Source organism: Petaurus breviceps, unplaced genomic scaffold (assembly GCF_028583685.1).
Source record: "Petaurus breviceps papuanus isolate PSGF00001 unplaced genomic scaffold, PetGlider_PUasm1.0 90504, whole genome shotgun sequence".
Lineage (NCBI taxonomy): Eukaryota > Metazoa > Chordata > Mammalia > Diprotodontia > Petauridae > Petaurus > Petaurus breviceps.
Window position 1 is genome coordinate 1,143,482 of NW_027187266.1, and position 18,989 is coordinate 1,162,470.

General features: G+C 36.0%; 1 protein-coding gene across 3 annotated transcripts in view; it reads right to left on the reverse strand.

Moving 5' to 3' along the window:
* The window catches only part of FERMT1 (FERM domain containing kindlin 1), a 60,628-nt gene that overhangs the window by 20,268 nt on the left and 21,371 nt on the right, over positions 1–18,989 (reverse strand). For all 3 annotated transcript variants that reach the window (XM_069062794.1, XM_069062796.1, XM_069062795.1), the window contains 6 exons: positions 18,123–18,336; positions 15,709–15,811; positions 12,597–12,704; positions 11,603–11,734; positions 6,773–6,822; positions 1,012–1,136 (listed from right to left, as the gene is read on the reverse strand). In XM_069062794.1, the coding sequence (XP_068918895.1) occupies positions 1,012–1,136; positions 6,773–6,822; positions 11,603–11,734; positions 12,597–12,704; positions 15,709–15,811; positions 18,123–18,336 (732 nt within the window). The remainder of the gene's footprint in view (positions 1–1,011; positions 1,137–6,772; positions 6,823–11,602; positions 11,735–12,596; positions 12,705–15,708; positions 15,812–18,122; positions 18,337–18,989) is intronic.

Genomic DNA, 18,989 nt, shown 5'->3' on the forward strand with positions numbered 1-18,989 from the left:
CCTCAAGATGAAATCAAGAGACACTTCCTTCTTGAATTTCTCTCTGATCCCTTCATAACTTGCTTTATCAACTCTCCCCTTCAAATTTCTTAACATTTTTGTCAAAACTCTGCATCTTCCTCACTCCCTCTGTCACTTTAAAACTCCTCTCATTACATTATAAGCCTTTTAAGATAAAAGTTTGTATTTTAAGCTATTTTTATATTGCCAGTATCTAAGGCACAGTACTTGGCACATAGGAAGTACTTAATATTTGTTGACATAAAATATTGGATTTTTCTTCAGCTTTTTCTCTTGAAACATGGACCAGAGAAAACAGATTTTCAAATATTTTTTTAATCAGAAGGTCATGAGTAATTGACAAAGCAAAATTATTCATTACCCTACTATTTGCTTCAGAAATACTAGCAATTTAATTTGTTAGTTTGAGACTGTTGACCTTATATCATATACACTATTAAAAATATAAACTCTAAAATAAATCAAACACAGTTTACTTTCACCCAGTATAGCAAGGAAATGGATCCTTATGATTAATCAAATAGTTTGGTTTATTTAACAATCATTAAGAACCTACTGGAAGGTATCATATATGCCAGACATGAATTACTAGTTTTCAAACAGACTGCAATGCAATAATAACACAATGCTAAAACTAGCCTGAATTAAATTTAATCCTTAATTAGTCAAAAGGCATTTCTGGATCTTGTAGTACTTTAGCATTATTGTTATGAACATCAATTATTTTCCTCTAGATGTATGGAAATACTGATTAATGGGGAGTTTTTTAATAAATAGGATGCTAAATTGAAGAGTTTACAGCACCACAATTAAGGTTTATTCTGTATATGGAATGGGACCTAGATTATATTTCGGATATGGGATGGAACATACACCTCACACTCATGCAAAATAATTTTAACAGTGGACTAAATCTAGTTTCCAAGGCCCTTCTACATTTAACTTGTTAGATTAATCGTGATAATTCAATTCACCATTGAATATTCTTACCTCTTAGATGCAGTCTCTCAACTGGTTCCCCTTGTTCAAGATCCTTATTTTTAAAGTAGGCTATTGAAGTGTCTTTAAAGACAAACCAATACTGTTTGAAAGTTTTTAGTGTTAGTTTTTTGGCCCTGAAAAATGAAAGAATAATAGCTTAATGGTTCCAAGAAAAACAAATGCACATATAATTTTGAATAGGACACTTAAAAGTTATTCTCCTCTAGTGTTCCTTTCATACAATTTATACTACATTAAATCATTCTGAAATTTGCAGATTGCAGAATTTAGAGATGGAGGCTATTTAGTGTAGCACCCTCATTTTATGGATGAGGAAACTGAGGGCTAGAGAGGTCAAATGGTTTGCTCACACAGGCAGTTAGTACAAGACCTGGGACTGAGGATTTGAATACAAGTCTTCTGACCCTAGATAGCGTTCTTTTTCAATTATATCCAACTGGTTACTAATTTATTTATAAAAACTTGAAATTAGGTTTTTACATGAAGATACATAGGCCTGGTAACTAGAACAGTTCTTAGATAGAAAAAAATATTCATGTGAACAGTACAAAACTTTCTTTGCTAATCATCACAAAAAATGAGGGAGTTTGCTAGTTTCTACTGGACACTGGACACATTTAAGAGAAACTATCAAAAAAATTTGGTTAACATTGTAAATTACCATAGCTTAAAATGAAATTATTTTTCAATTAATAATTAATTTTTTAAAGGGAGCACTAGGCAAGATCTGAACACCTCAAATTTTAAAGGAAATATTTGTTTTAAAAAGCCATTAAGCAAGGGATAGCTGCCCTGGGACTCCTGAGGATCACCAACAGTATGAAGTAATACTGGGGCTGCTACTAGCTAGGGAGAAATAAAGAAATAGATTAAGTAAAAGAAAACTGGAAAAGAAGTGACGGAAAGGAGAAATGTGAGAAAGATAATATGAATTATATATAATGCCAAATGGAAAAATACTACCAATGGCTGTCATAGAGGTTCTTCAGTGTACTGGAACTATGAAAATGTCCCAATTTTCCAAAATATCTATGACAATAGAATCTGTCAAGTATACGCCGGTGACCTTGATTTTTTATTCCTGGCAAAATTCTTGAATATATATATATATATATATATTTAAGTGATAGTTAATGAATATTTAGAAGAGGACAGTGCTCACATAGCTTTGTTATGAATCGGTCAAGCCCCGGTCTTATATATTACCTAGTAAATAAGGGGAATGTTCTAAGGCAGCAACATAGTACAGTAGAAAGTGGGTTGTACTTGATGTCAGAGGTCCTGAGTTAAAATCCTAGCTCTGCCTCTTACAACCTGTGTTACTTCAGGCTAGTCCAAGTCATATAATCTCTCTGGAACTCAGTTAACTTCTGTACAATTAAAAGTTTGGACTATTTGTCCCCTCAAGCTCTAAATCTGATCCTGATATATCATTTGCCTAATTTTAATGAGGCATTTGATAGTCTCCTATTTTTGTGGAGGACATGGAGAGAAAAAGGACAAATGATTGTATGATTATGTGAATTTAATACTTGTTAAATGGCTGGATCCCAGGGAGTAGTCATTAATGGCCCAATGTTAATTTGGGACAAAAATCTCCATTGGAGTGTCCCAGAGTGTGCCTGATCCTATGCTGTGTACTATGTTTATTAATGACTTGGATACAGGCATAAGTAGCTTCTAATCAAATGTACCAATAACACAAAGCTAGGAAGACTCAAGAAAGCAACAGATTACTAAATCCAAAGGGATTTTGACAGGGTAGAGTAATATTTTGAATCTAGAAAGTTTCTCTTATAAAATTTCTCTTTAAGCTTCTCTTATAAAGGTCTGCTATGTAAGTTATATAGAAAATTGAACACAAATATATAAGAACAAGAGCCATTTCCCAGTAGATAATAGTTATTATGAACAGACAACTTCATAAAAGATAAGCTATCAACAATTTTATGAAAAAAAAATCCTCCAAGTAGCTAAAAATAAGAGTAATGTAGATTAAAATAACCCTGAGGTTTATCCCTGAAGTGCTATCAGATGGCAAAGATGACAAAAATGGAAAATGTTATTTGTTGAAGGAGTTATGAATCGATCTAATCACTGAAAAAGGCAATTTGGTACTCTAGCCAAAAAAGTCACTAATGGGTATAAAACTGCTGACCTAGCAACACCAAAGAACTCAAAGAAAGAGGGAAAGAATAACGTTAGATATTACTGTGTACATATACACAATATGCATATACATTGTGTATCCACTTACAAAGAAGCATTTATAACAGCAATATCTGTTATAGTAAAAAAAAAACCCAAATTTAAACACACACTCACACACAACCACATCTGGAAAAAAAGTGAATTTCCATCAATGGAGAAATGGTTGAACAAATTATGGTATATGATTGTAATGGAATATTTCTGAAAGCAAAAGGGAGTATTCAGAGCAATCAGGGCAGTACAGGTGGGACTTGAGCATTCTGCTGCAGAATTAAGTGAGCAGAAACAGAACAACTTATACAATGACTACAACACTATGTTAAAATCTATGTTCATTGTAATAACTATTCACGACTAGAGAAGACTGATGATGATCTGTATATACCTCTTGTCAGACAGGTGATTCTTGCGGTGCAAAATGAGATGTACATTTTCAAACAGGGCCAATGAGTATGCAGGTTTATTTTTATCTACACTTAACTGTTACAAAGAAGTGCTTGTGATAGTGACTCCAAAAAATGTAGAAAAAAAGGTCAATAAAAAACATCAAATACATGTATATATATATATATATATGGATCAATAATGGATAATATCAATAGCTAACATTTATATAGTATTTTCTATGTGCCAAGCATTAGAAGTGCTTTACCATTATTATATCATTTGATCTTCATGACATCTCTGGAAGATAGGTGCTATTACTATCCCTATTTTGCAAACAGAGGCTAAGTGACTTGCCTTTGGTCACACTTATGTTAGTAACTGTATGAGGCTGCATGTAAACTCAGGTATCCTTGACCCCAGGCCTGGTGCTCTATCCACTGTGCCACCCAGCTGCCCCTACATACCCTAACAGCTGCCTCTGTAGGAAAGCAGAAGGAAGTTCACAGTGGTATACAGTCAATGAAGACAGTGTTGGAACTACCTAGTGGAATTTAATATATATTAAAAGCAAAAACAAACAAAAAACCCACTAAGCTCTACAGTGTCGTAAGCAAGTCTCCATTTATATTATTTACATAAGAAAATGTCTATATTTGTTAATGTCTGTCATGTTCATAATAATATTTTTTAAAATAAAGATTAAGAGGGATAATTATAAAGTCTTATATTTGGTTAAAAAATCCCAACTTCATAAGTGTAAGATAGGGGAGGTATAAGGTAGCAGTTTATCTGAAAAAGATATGGGTGTTTTAACAGAGAGCAAACTCAGTATGAGTTAAAAGTATGATATGGCAGCCAAAAGATAAAACTAATATGGTATTAGACTGAAGTAACAGAAGTAGAAATAGGGAGATTACAGCCCTGCAGTGCTATGCCCTAGTCAGGTTACCTCCCTCAACTGGTATCAGTTCTGAGTGGCCCATTTTAGGAAGGACATTGATAAATAGGTGCAGAACAGAGTTGATATTTCTGGTCCCAGAGAATCTGGGTTTGAATTTTGGCTCTGCTCCTTAACTACCTCAGTGACAGGGTTTCCTTTAAATCTCAACAAAATCCTACGTTTTATAAGAAGTCCTTACCAAGCCCTCTTAATTCCAATGCCTTCCCTCTGCTATTTCCTGTTTATCAGGTTTGTCACCAACTCTGCATATATTTATTTGCAAAATGTCTCATTAGACTGTAAGCTCCATGAGGGCAGGAGCTATCTTTTCCCTTTTTCAGTATTGTCAGTTCTTAGCACAGTGTCTGGTACATAGCAGACACTTAATAAATGTTTACTGACTAACTTAACTTCTTTAGGTCAATTTCTTCTTCTTTAAAATTAGAGGGATAAAACGTCCAAGGTCTTTTTTAGCTCTAAACCTACGATTCTATGATACTAATGTGGAGAGGGTCAACAGGAGGGTTCCCAGTTGGGGAAGAGCCTGGAGAACATGTCACATGAAGATCCACTGAAGCAAGTGGGAAAGTTTAGCCTAAAGAAGAAAAGACTTGGTGTGATCATGATAGTTCTCTTTAATATTTGAACGGCTACCACTTAGAAAAAGGTTGAGATTTGTTCTGCCTGGCCCTAAAGGGCAGAAGAAAGATGAATCTGGCAGATACTTTCTTGCATACAGGTAGTATTCTGCCAATAGAAATAGAGCTCTCTGAAGGCAGGAATGGCTGTATTTTGTGTGTGTATGTGTGTACCTAGCATAAAACTGTGCTATTTTGTTAAGTCCTTAATGTGTGCTTGTTAAATTGAAGTTAAAAAGAAGCAAATTAAGGTTTAATGTAAGTATAAACTTCCCAACAATAATAGTTCCACCATGAATTGGGAGGTAAATGGTCCCACCCTCACTGAAAGTCTTCAAGAAAATATTGAATGGATATGTTGCTGGGGAGATTCTTGGTTCACACATAGGATAGATTTACAAGACTTGAAATTTTGTGATACTGTGACTTGTTTTCTTTTTCCTTTTTCAGTCTGGACCTATGATTTCATCAATATAGGAAACTCAGGCTGAGAAATTTATGTTTACTGAAGCAGATCAGCACCTGTCCTCTCTACCTGGTCCTCCTCTAGAGATTAACTCTCTAACCACTTTGAAACACTATCCCATAATTCTCTCACTACCAATTAAATAATAGGTAAATATATTTTTTAAATAATCTATAATTATAACATGGCTAAAGAATATAGCAAACTAATTTTTAGAGAACTGAGTTTCCAATTATAACTTTGTTTTTCAGCACACTTGTGAAAAAGGGGGAAATTTAGGATTATACCTATATAAATCCATGGCCAGAAGCACAAAATACTGTCTGTGACTGATCCACTATCAGAAATACAACATAAGCAAACACCCTTTGAGCACCTGTTACATTTATATGTTATCATTCATTGAACAGTTTTTTAAGTCTTTCCTCTGCCCTTTGACTTGGTTATAAACAAACCTGTCAGTGTTGCAGTGGTTTTTCTTTTTTTTTTGAAGTTAAGTGCTCTAAGTCTGTTTGCTGAGAAAAATCAACAAATCATAATATGGCATAAGTAACTGATATAACTTCAAAGAAGTTTCATTTCTTTTATCTTAACACTCCTTTAGCATTATCACAGATTTGACAATCATTTCTTTTATAGGAAAAATTCCCTGACAAGCTAGCAAGTCTGTAAGTAGGGTGACAGTAAAGGCTATCAGAATTCAGAAACAGATAAAATCATAACACTCTGAAGTGCAACGCTCACCCCTTTCCACTGGAGCCTTTGTTTCTCGACATTAAGGCAAAGTCTTTTTATGTAACTAATTTTCATCACTTAATTATTATAGTAGGACTACCATTTATTAAAAATTATTCCAATTTTATCAAGTTGAAAAATAGCTAAAAGAATAGCGCAAAAGCTCAAAGCACCACAGTGATTTGATCCCCTAATGGTGGCATATAACCCGTAGTTCACATTGATTGGTGCTCAGGGGAAGACAGAACTGATGATTCATCTTTGTTAATATGGGGTTGGGTTTAGACATTAAATATCAAAGAATTCCTCCTCCATAAACGTTGATGACCAATGATTTCTTGGTTCTTCTATGTAATCGTTTTAGTTACTCACCTAAATAATCGGAGACAATCCGCAAGCTTTGGTATATCTGTAATATCCTCCTATAGAGAAGAACACACACAGTTTTTTACCAGCAGTAATTTTATAAGAGACAGAATTTTCCACACAAATTAAAAAATACTCAATAAGTAAGCAAGATTAAGGAAAAAAGTAAATTTTTAGAAATATGTTTCAAAATGACACAATGATTACTCAATATTTTAAAAATTGTTTTTAAATGTCTCTAAATTATGTAGGAAATCAACATCAGTGGATCAGATTAATAACATGAAACAAACTGTTCAAATTCATCTCACAATATACGTACATCTTTTAAAATTCAAGTCTACTGTTTAATTTCAAAGAACAATATCCAAAGATCAAGTTGCTCAAAAAGTACTAATGTCTCATGTTTCCTTTCCAATATAGGCAATATGTGAAAAACAATGCTAGTTGTAGGACCAGAGATCCAAAACTCTAGGGTCAAATAGAAGTTTCTCTGACATTTAAAACTTTTCTTAGCTTTTCCCCTTTTGCCTTTCTGGTTTTCTTAAACATTACTATCTTCTACACACTTATGATCCAGCCAGCCTCAAGGCCTACTTGTTCTTCATAGATGATACTCAACCTCCCCTCTCTCTGACTTTACACTATCTCCCATCGCAGAATATGCTCCTTTCTCACCTCTACCACTTAGAATTCCTGGTTTTCTTCAAGACCCATATCAGGCAAACATTTTCTACATCAAAGGTTTTAAACTTGAACTTGTTTTATTTTTATTTTCAGAAATATTTTAATAGGGACACCTATTATCAAATAGTAGCTCAGTGGACAGAGGGCCTGGAGTCAGGTAGACTTCTCTTCCTGAGTCCAAGTCCAGCCTCAGACATTTACTAGCTGTGTGTCCCTGGGAAAGTCATTTCACCCTGTTTGCCTCAGTTTCCTCATCTCTAAAAGGACCCGGAGAAGGAAATTGCAAAGCATTCCAGTATCTTTGCCAAAAAATCCCTAAAGGGATCACAAAAAGTCAGACAACTAAAATGACTGAACAACTTCAAGATAATCCTCTGTATTTTATGCATTTTAAAACATTATTATGAAAAACGATCCATGGGCCTATGTGTGTGTGTATACTGATCCTAAGTTTCCTCATCTGTAAAATGAAGGGTTTGCACTAGACATCCCTGAAGCTCCTTTCCCCATATCTATGATCCTATGATAAATGCTGTCTCAAAATATATGAACTCCTTGAGAGAATGATTGTCTCACTTATGTTTTTGTATCCATGGTATTCTAGTGCAATTAAAGACATTAAATTGACATCTAATAAAAGAAAAGCAGACTATCTAGTCCAACTTCCCCATTTCACAAGACCCCAACGGCAGGGGATATGGGTGGGATGAGGGGAGGAACATGCTGGTGACTTGCCCTTGCCCAAGATCATATAGGTAATAAATATCAGAAGGATTTAAGCCCAGGTCCTCAGATGTCAGAGTCAGTGCTCCTTCTACCTTGTGTTCAGTTGTTTTAGTCGTGTCTGATTTTTCATGACCCCATTTGGGGTTTTCTTGGCAAAGATACTGGAGTGGTTTGCCATTTCCTTCTTCAACTCATTTTACAGATGAGGAAACTGAGTCAAACAGGGTTATGTGACTTGCCCAGGATCACACAGCTAGTAAGTGTCTGAAGCCAGATCTGAATTCATGTAGGTGAATCTTCCTGTTTCAAACCCAGTGCTCTATCCACAGAGCCACCAGCTGCCCTCCCTCTACATTACCATGTAGCTATGATTTAAGTCCAATATAGAACACCATAGTGATCCATGGGATTAGTAGCATTCTGCCTTCCATTTTAAATCCACTCCCCCAATCAAGTATTAATACTCCTCAACATGGTAACTCTACTTTCAATGTAGTATCAGTGTCAATTTTTTCATATTCATTTCTGAAGTGGATACAATGCAAGTATTCTAAATTTATTTATTTTTTTCAGTTTTTATATGACACTAACTTATAGCATACAGACACTAACTTAAGCAGTTTTGGGTCCAGAACTAGACTTGGAGGTGAGGGAAGACTTGGGTTAAATCCTACCTCTGATGCTTATTAGCTATGTGGCAACAGGTAAGTCACATAACTTCCCTGAGCCCACTTCCTCACTGTACAATGAGCATGACAATGCCTGCTGAACCTCCTTCAAGTAATTCTTTGGAGGTTCAAGGGAAATAATGGGTAAAAAATGCTTTGCAAACTTTGAAACTGCTGTATTATTATCCTTTTCTGTTTTATACATAGTATGCACTTAATAAATGCTTGTTGAACTGAACTTCCCATTTAAAGTCTTCAGACACACTAAATGTATAATTCTTATTATCTCATAGTTAGGTGTTTTTTCTTTTTCCTTCTTACTATTTATAGGTCAGTAATAGTGTGCAAACAACTCACTTCCTCTCTCATGTGTCAATATCATTCCAATGATAATTATTTCTAAGATAAGGCAAACAAAAGGTAGTTGAAAGTCAGTGACTGAATCAAACAGGAGTGGCGATCCCACTGTTAGCTTGTGTTTCTCCATAGAGGAATCATCCATTTAAAAAACTCCAAAGGGAATGAAATTTTACTGGAGTTTTTTGTTTGTTTGTTTATAGCCCTTAACAGTCTGTTGTGTGTGTTTCAAACATCTTAATTCTCTCCTCTTCAAAATGGTTTTAAAACATTTTATAATATACCAGTTCACTATTTCAATTAATCACAGAAAGTCACTGAAATAGGGGGGACAAATGTTGTCAGATTGGTCTTACATTGCAGAAGAAGAATCACACATAGGTCAAGTGACTAGCCACAAGTCACACACAGTTACAGTCATGTCTCTGGATTCCTGGTCTACTGCTTTTTCTATCTACCATGCTAATTAACTGGTCCTTAGAAGCAGCTAGGCAGCGCAGTGGTCAGAGTACTGGGCCTGGATTTAGGAGTTCAGATCCCAGCTCAGACACTTACTAGCTGTGTGACCCTGGGCAAGTCACTTGTTCTGTCTGCCTTAGTCTTCTCATTTGTAAAATGAAGATGATAACAATAACCACCTCACAGTATTGTGAGAATCAAATAAGTCAATATTTGTAAAGCACTTTACACAGTTCCTGGCACATGGTAAGTTTTTAATACATGTTTGTTCCCCTTCCTTAACAAAGATGAATTACTTTGAGAATTCTGCAAAAGTGAAACATAATCACTTGCTAAGTCTTGTCATATCTCTCATATCCACCACTATCTCTCCAGTCATATATCTATGACCCTAATTCAGGCCCGTATCACCTCTCCCTTAGATTACTAATGGCCTCTAATTTGGTCTTCCTGTTTCAAGTCTCTTCTTTCTTTAATCTACATCCCAATAGCTGTCAAAACATTTTTCTAAATGGAGAGATTGAAGCACTTCCCTCTCTTGTTCAAAATTTCCAGTGTCTTCCTATTAGGACACCGTCTAGGATAAAATATAAACTCCTCAGCTTGGGCATGTAAGGCCTTCCAAACCTGCCTCCAACCTACCTTTAAAAATTGTAATTCAAATGGAGATAGTATTTTGAGGTTGACGGAGTTATCCTGACAGCAACCCTATGAACTGTACTGAAGCTGTGACAGTTTAAGTCACTTGCCTTGTTCACATAAGCTAGTAAGGGTCTGAGGTCAAGATTTGTACTCAGGCCTTCAGAATCTAAGTCCAGCACTTTCTGAACTACTTTATGCCTCCTTTTTATTACTGCCCTTCTGGAACTCTCTGATACACCTACGCTAGACTCCTAAGTGTTCCCAAGATATGACAATCCCCTTCTCTTATGTGTGCCCTCACACAAGTTATTGCCTTATTCCTGGAATCCACTGTTACCTTTGCCAGTTATAATCCTTTAAGGTTCAGCCCAAATGCCGCTTCTTTCATGATGCCTTCTTTGAGTGCCCCTGTTAAGGCTCTGTCCCTCTTCCAGCTAACTAACATTTATCTGTGCACATGTTGTGTTCTTCCCAACCCCCAGATCCTCCAGTAGAAGAGCTCCCTGAGGTTTCATTTTTTTTTTGGTCTTTCTATTCCCTGTATCTGACTTTATTCCTTGCACATGGCTTTGTGGCTGCTAGCCCTCTATATCGACTATCTGTGAAGGTGCACTCAGGTTTTAGTGATGGTTTTACACCAGAGATTGAGAACTAATTTCCTTCCTTCCTTCTTTTCTTGGCCATATTATTTTTATTGGAATGAGTTGGGGACATAATTTTGCAAGAAAACTATAACTTAAAAAAAACCCTGACATTTTTAATAACTTTATACACGTGCTATATCTTGCCAATATGAAATTCAGTTTCTTCTGACCTGATGAGTGAGTAGTCTATCAGAAAAAAAATCACAGCAATTATTAATTATTACATGCTTTCATGTAATTTTCAGGATCTCATCCTAAAGAATTATTTATCACACAGAGAGAAAAACAGGAATTCTAGCAAATAGAACTCTTCCTGTATCGTGCATGTCTGAAAATTAGGACCATTTCTCAGATGGCCTCATTTTAATAGTTGAGTCATTTGAAAGCCATATGAATTATTTTTGTGGTCAAATAATTCTGAATATCTCAATTCCATTCAAAGTGTCACCTCCAAGAGACATAGCTTCAGTCTTTTTTCTCCCAAGTATACAGATCAGAAAAATGAATTTAAATCCCCCTAGAGTGAGAACTCTTTTCTTTTGAGAAAATTGGGTTAAAATGTTCTAAAACAGAATGGAAGAATCCATTTATTTTTATAGGAATAAAAACACAGTCATTGTTTTGAGATAATTTCACATAAGGGAAACTCATACCAAAATGTTTTCTGTTTTTCCACCTTCTAATGTGACTTCTAGGTTGGAGAGAGCAGCTTCTACTTCATCCACTTCAGACTCGTTTGTAAAATCCAGAGTTTCTGATGACAACGACAATTTGCTTATATGATACTAAAAAAAAGAGGAAATTTTGTAAATGCCATAAACACAAAAATATTATTTTAGCACCCTAAATTTATATTGCTAATCCCTGCTTCATCTCAATATCAAATAGTCACCAAGAGTGAACATTCTTTGAAATATGCAGGGAGCTTAACATAATCCTTTTAATATAGGTCATTCTGAGATTTTTGGAATTTATTACATAAAACCTATCAAATCATAACTGAGCTCCCCCTCTAATTAAATTTTCCTAATGTCATAGGAAGAATTCCTTTTGATTCTAGCATGGAGAGAATAACACATCCATATACATATGTGTGTGACTTACACTTCAGTCCTACCATGATGCTTTATCATGATGTGCAAGTGACCATGGGTTCTGAAAAGGCTCAAAACAAAGGCCCTACCAAATTACAGTGATTTGAACTATGCACTCATTGATGGACTGTGTGTCTATTTTCCAAAAGACCAGCTTAGCTTAGTTTGGAGAGGCACACCAACTGTTAGTGAATGTTACAGCTAGAACAAATTTGGAAGACCATTTACAAAGTTGTAATCTTCATTAGTGGAAGGAATACCCGCAGATTCTTGAAGTGAGCATACACACACACATTTGTGTGTATACATATATGCATATATGTATACACATATACTTAAATATATGTATACATACACAGATGTACTATTTTTTGTGAGTTATGCCGACCATTTTAAAATGTAAAAAAACCCTGCTTCCTACATCCTTATTCAAGAGAAAAAACACTCACAAGATTAAAAACTTTAAGCAAGATGGCATGATAATAGATTTCCCAATGGATTTTTATCTCTCTTTTCCCACTTACTGAAAAGGGTACTCAGCCCTGATACCTGCCTGTAAAGCAGCAAAGATCAGCATCTCCTCCTCAGTGCAGTCAATTTCTTCTAAGAGAATGGACCACCTGGCTTGTTCATAAAGTTGGTTTATTCGAACAGCATCATACTGTGGTTAAAAAGGGAAAAGAGTTTGGAGAGAAAAGATATTTCTTAACATGCAAATATTAGATAAATCCATCCATTCATTCATTGGTTCAAATATTTATTAAAAGTATCTACACTCTTAGTTAACCTGTGCAACACACCAAGATATCAACTATTGTCAACCACCTCTGATAATTAGGAAGAAAGCTAGTACAAAGACACAGAAACTAGGATCCTTGTCCTCTAAATTTATTTTAGCCCTTAATTTGGATCTTATTCTCATGAAAAAGTTTTCAAGAGTTACTTATAGGAAATCAATGTATTAATCTGTTTCATCTCTTTCTTTGCTCCCTTCTTTGTTCTTGAAAAGAGGACCATGACATCAAGCACATGATGCCATGATATGCAAGTGAAATGGATGCAAGTGAGGGAGGGTTGTGCAAAGTCACCAGCTTCACTTTCTCATCCAGAGCCATCTGGGTCCAGTGGCCAGATATGGTTCAGGACAAGAGAGATGGCGCAGAATGCAGTGGGGGACCTTAGCCTTTTTTTTTTTTTTTGCTTTTTGGAGGGCAATTGGGGTTAAGTGACTTGCCCAAAGTCACATGGCTAGTAAGCATTAAGTGTCTGAAACCAGATTAGAACTCAGGGCCTCCTGACTCCAGGGTCTGTGTTCTATTCACTGCACCACCTAGCTGCCCCCAACCATAGCCTTTTCAAACTATTAACAAGTCTCAGTTTGGCTGAGGCAGTGACCATTCTGTGATTAAGTCTTTTAAAAAATGAGGCAAAGAATGGCCTTTTTAAGGAAATAAAAAAAGATCTAGGAAGCGAAAACCCTCAGGGTTTCTGGCCAGAACAGAAACAACTGTTATTTACATTAATTCAGAACCAATTGGGGCCCAAACAGAGACCAAGCAGGACTTAGTCTGGGACCACAGCTGATGACTATATTAATAAATAGTGAAAATGGTTAATGGTAGGTGGGGGGAAGAAGGAACAGAAAATAAGGGGCTCAGATAATTCCCAAAAGAAATTATCATTAACTTACAATATCACATGGAAGATAAAATACTTTTTTTCTGCTTGGTTGTAAGTGGAAGAATTAAGAACAATGGGTAGAAGTTACAGTAAAGTAGATTTTAGTAAAATGTAAAGACAAACTTAGCAAGTTTCTTTCCAAAAATAGAATGGACTCTCCCTGGGTGTAAGGAGTTGTCTATCTATGGAATTCTTCAATCAAGAGGTAAGATGATTATTTGTTTGGGATACGCTTGATGGGATCCATGATTCAGATAGGGGTTGTACTAAATAACCTCTGTGGTCCTTTCCAGCTCTAAAGTTCCGTGTGATGCTATCATTTTCTATGTTTCACCTGTCATTTACACATAATCATAGTTTCCCAGAGAAAATATTATGAATATAAGATAAACATTTTAGTTATGCCAAAATCAGCAAATTATACTGCCAGATAAGTAGGTAATGTAAAATACTGTTCAGACATGTCTCTTACTGGTGTTGTGAAGAGATAAAGGTAAAATTAGATAAGCAGCTTTCAGTAAGGCAGAGGATGGGGGGAGAACCAATTATTGTTTTGAGAACATCTTAGGGTAGGGGTAGGGAACTTGGGGCCTGGAGGTCACATGTGGCCTTCTGGGTTCTCGGATGCAGCCTTTTGACTGAGTCCAAGTGTTACAGAACAAATCCTTTTATTAAGGGGATTTGTCCTCTGAAGTTTGGACTTAATCAAAGGGTCGCACTTGAGGATCTAGAGGGCCACATGTGACCTCAAGGACACAGATTCCCCACCCCTGCATCTAGTTCTTCATTGTTACTTTCAGGTAAATTTTAAAGTTATGTCTTTGATTGTTTGTCCACAACTTCTACCTGTCACTGATAATATCTGAGTCTTTATCAATCTGTTTGCAAATTTGGAAAGGATATTCATCATTACTGTGTTAATTTCTCCACTTTTCTTCTTTCTTCCCTGCCAAACCTGGATTTTCTCTGTCTCTTTCTTACATAGTAAAAAATGTTCCTCCATGGTCCCTCCCCCAATTGTCTTGGCCGCTCCAGCTCAATGTTCCTCTTTTCCATTAATCCTTTTTTTTGGCTTGTTGAAAAGAGTTCTTCACACTGTCTCCATTTTTTATTGTTACTTGGTTCCTTCTGTGCAGAACCAGAATAATATTCCTAGTCACCTTAATTCCTACATGAGGAAAATGTTTCATATAACCAGGCCATGTATAATATTCATGTAAAAACTTAACTCATCTGGGTACTTAATATTAAAGGGCACTTTTAATTCACCTTCAAAAATTCTGCAGATAATTTGCAATGGGTACTGACAAAGGACAACAATATGGGAGTTCTGGGACTCTCTCTCCAGCTAGGAAGTTGGGACAGGGTCATATATTAACCATGTATGATTCAATCACAGTTCACACTTATTGTGCTATATCATTTACCCAAACAAGTATTTAGTGAACACTTGATATGGCTTAGCATGGTGGAGGACGCAGAAAAAGTATCAGTAGCGTGCTCAACAAGGGCTGGCAGGAGAGATACTACCACCACCACCAGATATGAAACAAATGAGACAAGTTCAGTCTTCAGCAGCATGGTATTTACTTCAAGTATTCAGGGTTTTCTTTATTTTCAATAAATCTTTCACCTTTTACTACAAGTAGAAAAGCACATCAAAGAATGGAGAGCTCAACATGGGCTAGACAAATCAGAGAGGATGTCTTTGGAAAGAGTCAGGCTTTAAAATGTAAATGGGATTTCAGTGAAAGGGAGGAGAGAAGAAACTGGAAGATGCATATGACATCTACTAAATTCTAGCTAAGAGCTGGTTAGAATGGTCAAACAAAATACAATGTGGACATGTAAAACACTAAACATTATTCTAAAAATAGTATCGCTAAATAGATATCAGATTATCAGTTTATTTTGACTATAATTTTTTAATACTTGGAATTTACACTTTGACATGTGAATGTGATAAAAAAAAAATGGGATCTTACCTTGGGATTCAAGTCAAAGAATGTATAGTATTTAAAGCGTAACAATAGTTTCTCATCTTCCTGAATGCCTTGTTCCATAAGAGAGCGGGATGAGTCTAGCCAACTGAAAAAAGGGAACAACTGAGTTACAAAGGAAATTAATTTCATGGGATCATAAACAAAGTTAGAAATGATGTTAGGAGGACATCTATCCCACACTCCTACTCCTCAGTGTACAGATGGGGATACTGAGGACTAGGGATGTAAATGATTTGCCCAAGGAAACACAGGTAGTAGACATCAGGGGCTAGATTCTAACTCAAGTCCTTGGACTTCAAATCCAGTCCCCTTTCTACTGTACCATGGCTCCTTCCTACACTTAGATCCTTGAAATAAACTCACTGGGCAAGAATGATTGAGCCAAACAAGTAACTGATGGTGAAGATTACTTAACAGTAGTAACTTATAGCTGTATAATGCTTTTTAGTTTAAAAAAAATTTTTTTTTGCCTTTTTGGAGGGCAATTGGGGTTAAGTAACTTGCCCAAAGTTACATGGCTAGTTTTTTTGTGTGGGTGTTAAGTGAATGAGGCCGGAACCGAACTCAGGTCCTCCTGACTCTGGGGCCGGCACTTTACTCACTGAAAAAATTTCTTTTTTTAGTTTATTTATTTTTAGTTTTCAACATTCACTTCCATAAGTTTTAAATTTTCTCCCCTTCCCTCTGCTCCCCCTCCCCAAGACGGCAAGCAATCTGATATAGGCTCTACATATACATTCCTATTAAACATATTTTCACATTAGTCATGTTGTAAAGAAGAATCAGAATGAATGGGAGTAACCGTGAGGGAAAAAACCCCATAAAACAAAACAAAACAAAAAAAGAAAATAGTCTGCTTCACTCTGCATTCAGACTCCATATTTCTTTTTCTGGATGTGGATGGCATTTTCCATCATGAGTCTTCTGGAATTGTTTTAGGTCCTTGCATTGCTAAGAATAACTAAATCAATCAAAGTCACTGTAGCTGTTACTGGGTTCAGTGTTCTCATGGTTCTGCTCGCTTCACTCAGCATCAGTTCATGTAAGTCTTCCCAGGTTTTTCTGAAGTCTGCCTGTTCATCATTTCTTATAGCACAGTAGTATTACATTACATTAATATACCACAACTTTTTCAGCCATTCCCCAATTGATGGACATTCCCTCAATTTCCAGTTCCTGGTCACCACAAAAAGAGCTGCTATAAATATTTTTGTGCATGTGGGTCAAAATATTTCTATATAAATTAGTTCACTGATCCTTACAAAAATCTGGTGAAGTAGGTGGGGCAGAAATTTTCATCTCTATTTGATGGCTGATGAAATTGCAGTTTGGAGAGGTTAAATGAAACATGACTTTTCCAAGATCCTAGGTTAGTGAAACTGGGTCTAGAATTTAGGACTTCACTTCCCCTACCCTGTTCAACTCAAAAATTGTATCCTATTTCTTAAAGCAAAAAATAAAACCTAAAGTTTAAGAGAAAGGATTGTAGGCTTCCACAAATAGTGGAATGCTTATTATATAATCAATAGAGGCAGGTAGTTGGTGTAGTCGATAAAGCATTGGGCTTTGAGTCTCTAAGAGCCAAGTTCAAAGCCTGCCTTAGACACTTACTAGTGATGTGACTCTGGGAAAATCACTTAACCTCTATCTGCCTCAGTTTCCTAATTTATAATATTAGGATAATGACAACACCTATCTCAGAGTTGTTATGAGAATAAAATGAAATATTTGTAAAGCACTTTGTAAACCTAAAGTGCTATATATGTTGCTGCTGTTATTATTGTCAAATACTATACTTAGATTCTCAAATATTTGTGATCCCATTCATGTGCATGACCCCTCCAATGATGGGGCAGCCAGCTCATCCTGTAGAACTCTTTCCCATGTTCTCCCATAAGTTCACCACAGTGGGACCTCTCCATTCTTTACTTTTACTTGACATTTTGAGGATATCAGTGGAGCATCTAGACTGGTTCTGACTATATCAGAAGCGCCCCTGACTTTTTTTGTTAAAATATTTCCCTGATGACATCCAGATCTTCCAAGTCCCTTATCTGTTACCTGCTGTGGGCTGTTCATATTCACTCAATCCATTAAACAAGCAAAAAAAGTGGAAGAAAGCATCCATAAAGAAGTGGTTTTGAAGACAGCCTTTCAGGAACAATGTTAGCCTAGTTCTGCATGGCTCTCCTTCCACTTCAGTCACAGAGAGACAGGAGAAAGCAATATACAGGTTGGGTATGTCAAGTTCATTAAATTTACTTAAATGTCCAAATCCTGCTTTCATTTCAAATTCAGCACTGATTTTTTTTTAAGTACAGAGCACCCCAACATAAGCATTAATGTATCATGCCAATACCAGCTTATAATGGCATAATGAGGAAAGGTATCCTTACCCTGCATTAAGTTTTGCTTTATCAACTAGAGACCGAGGCTGGAACATTTCAGCAAGTGTTTCTGGTGAATGGCTGGGTTGGCTGAAAGCAAGGATGTTACAGCTTTGTTCTGTCAAAGGACTATCACTGAACCAAGTAATGGTAGAAGAAACAGGTGTTCCATTGACAGGATCATAAATAGGAGTCATTGTTTTACTGTATAAGCCAGGACTTGCTGTAAGGCAAATAGAACACAAAATGTAATATGGGACTTAGAGGTAACAACAATCTAAGAATTTACCTCATTAAAAACAGTATCAAGTCACCAATGCTACAGTTTGGAGGAAAGCTTGACCTGAGGTGTTATTGTTGTAAGAAACTCCCAATGAAAAAATTCTTTCTACTGTTGCAAATGGCCAATTGTTTTGCAATTTATAATCTGACAGAGAAGCTACTAGGGGCACTGAGAAGTTCAAGGCCACACAGCAAATATGCTTCAGAGACTGGACTAAAAGTCAAATCTTTTGAAAACTAACTCTGTGTATTGTGCCACCCTATTTCACCAAAACAAATTTCATATTTTAAATATGAAAATATTTAATAAAAATAAAAAATTCACACAATCATGAATCATGGCCCCTAAGCACCTGTAGATAAAAAAGCATTTATAGGATTTATGGATAGGTATAGCTACTTCTGACATAAGCTCCTGAAAGGGTTTGTGACCCAGAGGCTGAAAAGATCCCAAGTTAATTTAGCCAGATTTCAGAGTAGGGGGAATACTCCCTATTAATTTAAAAAGGAGAATTTACAATGTCAGTAGAGACTTTCAAGTCTCTCTCCCAGTTACATACCATAATCATTCCAGATAAATCCTTTAAATTAAAC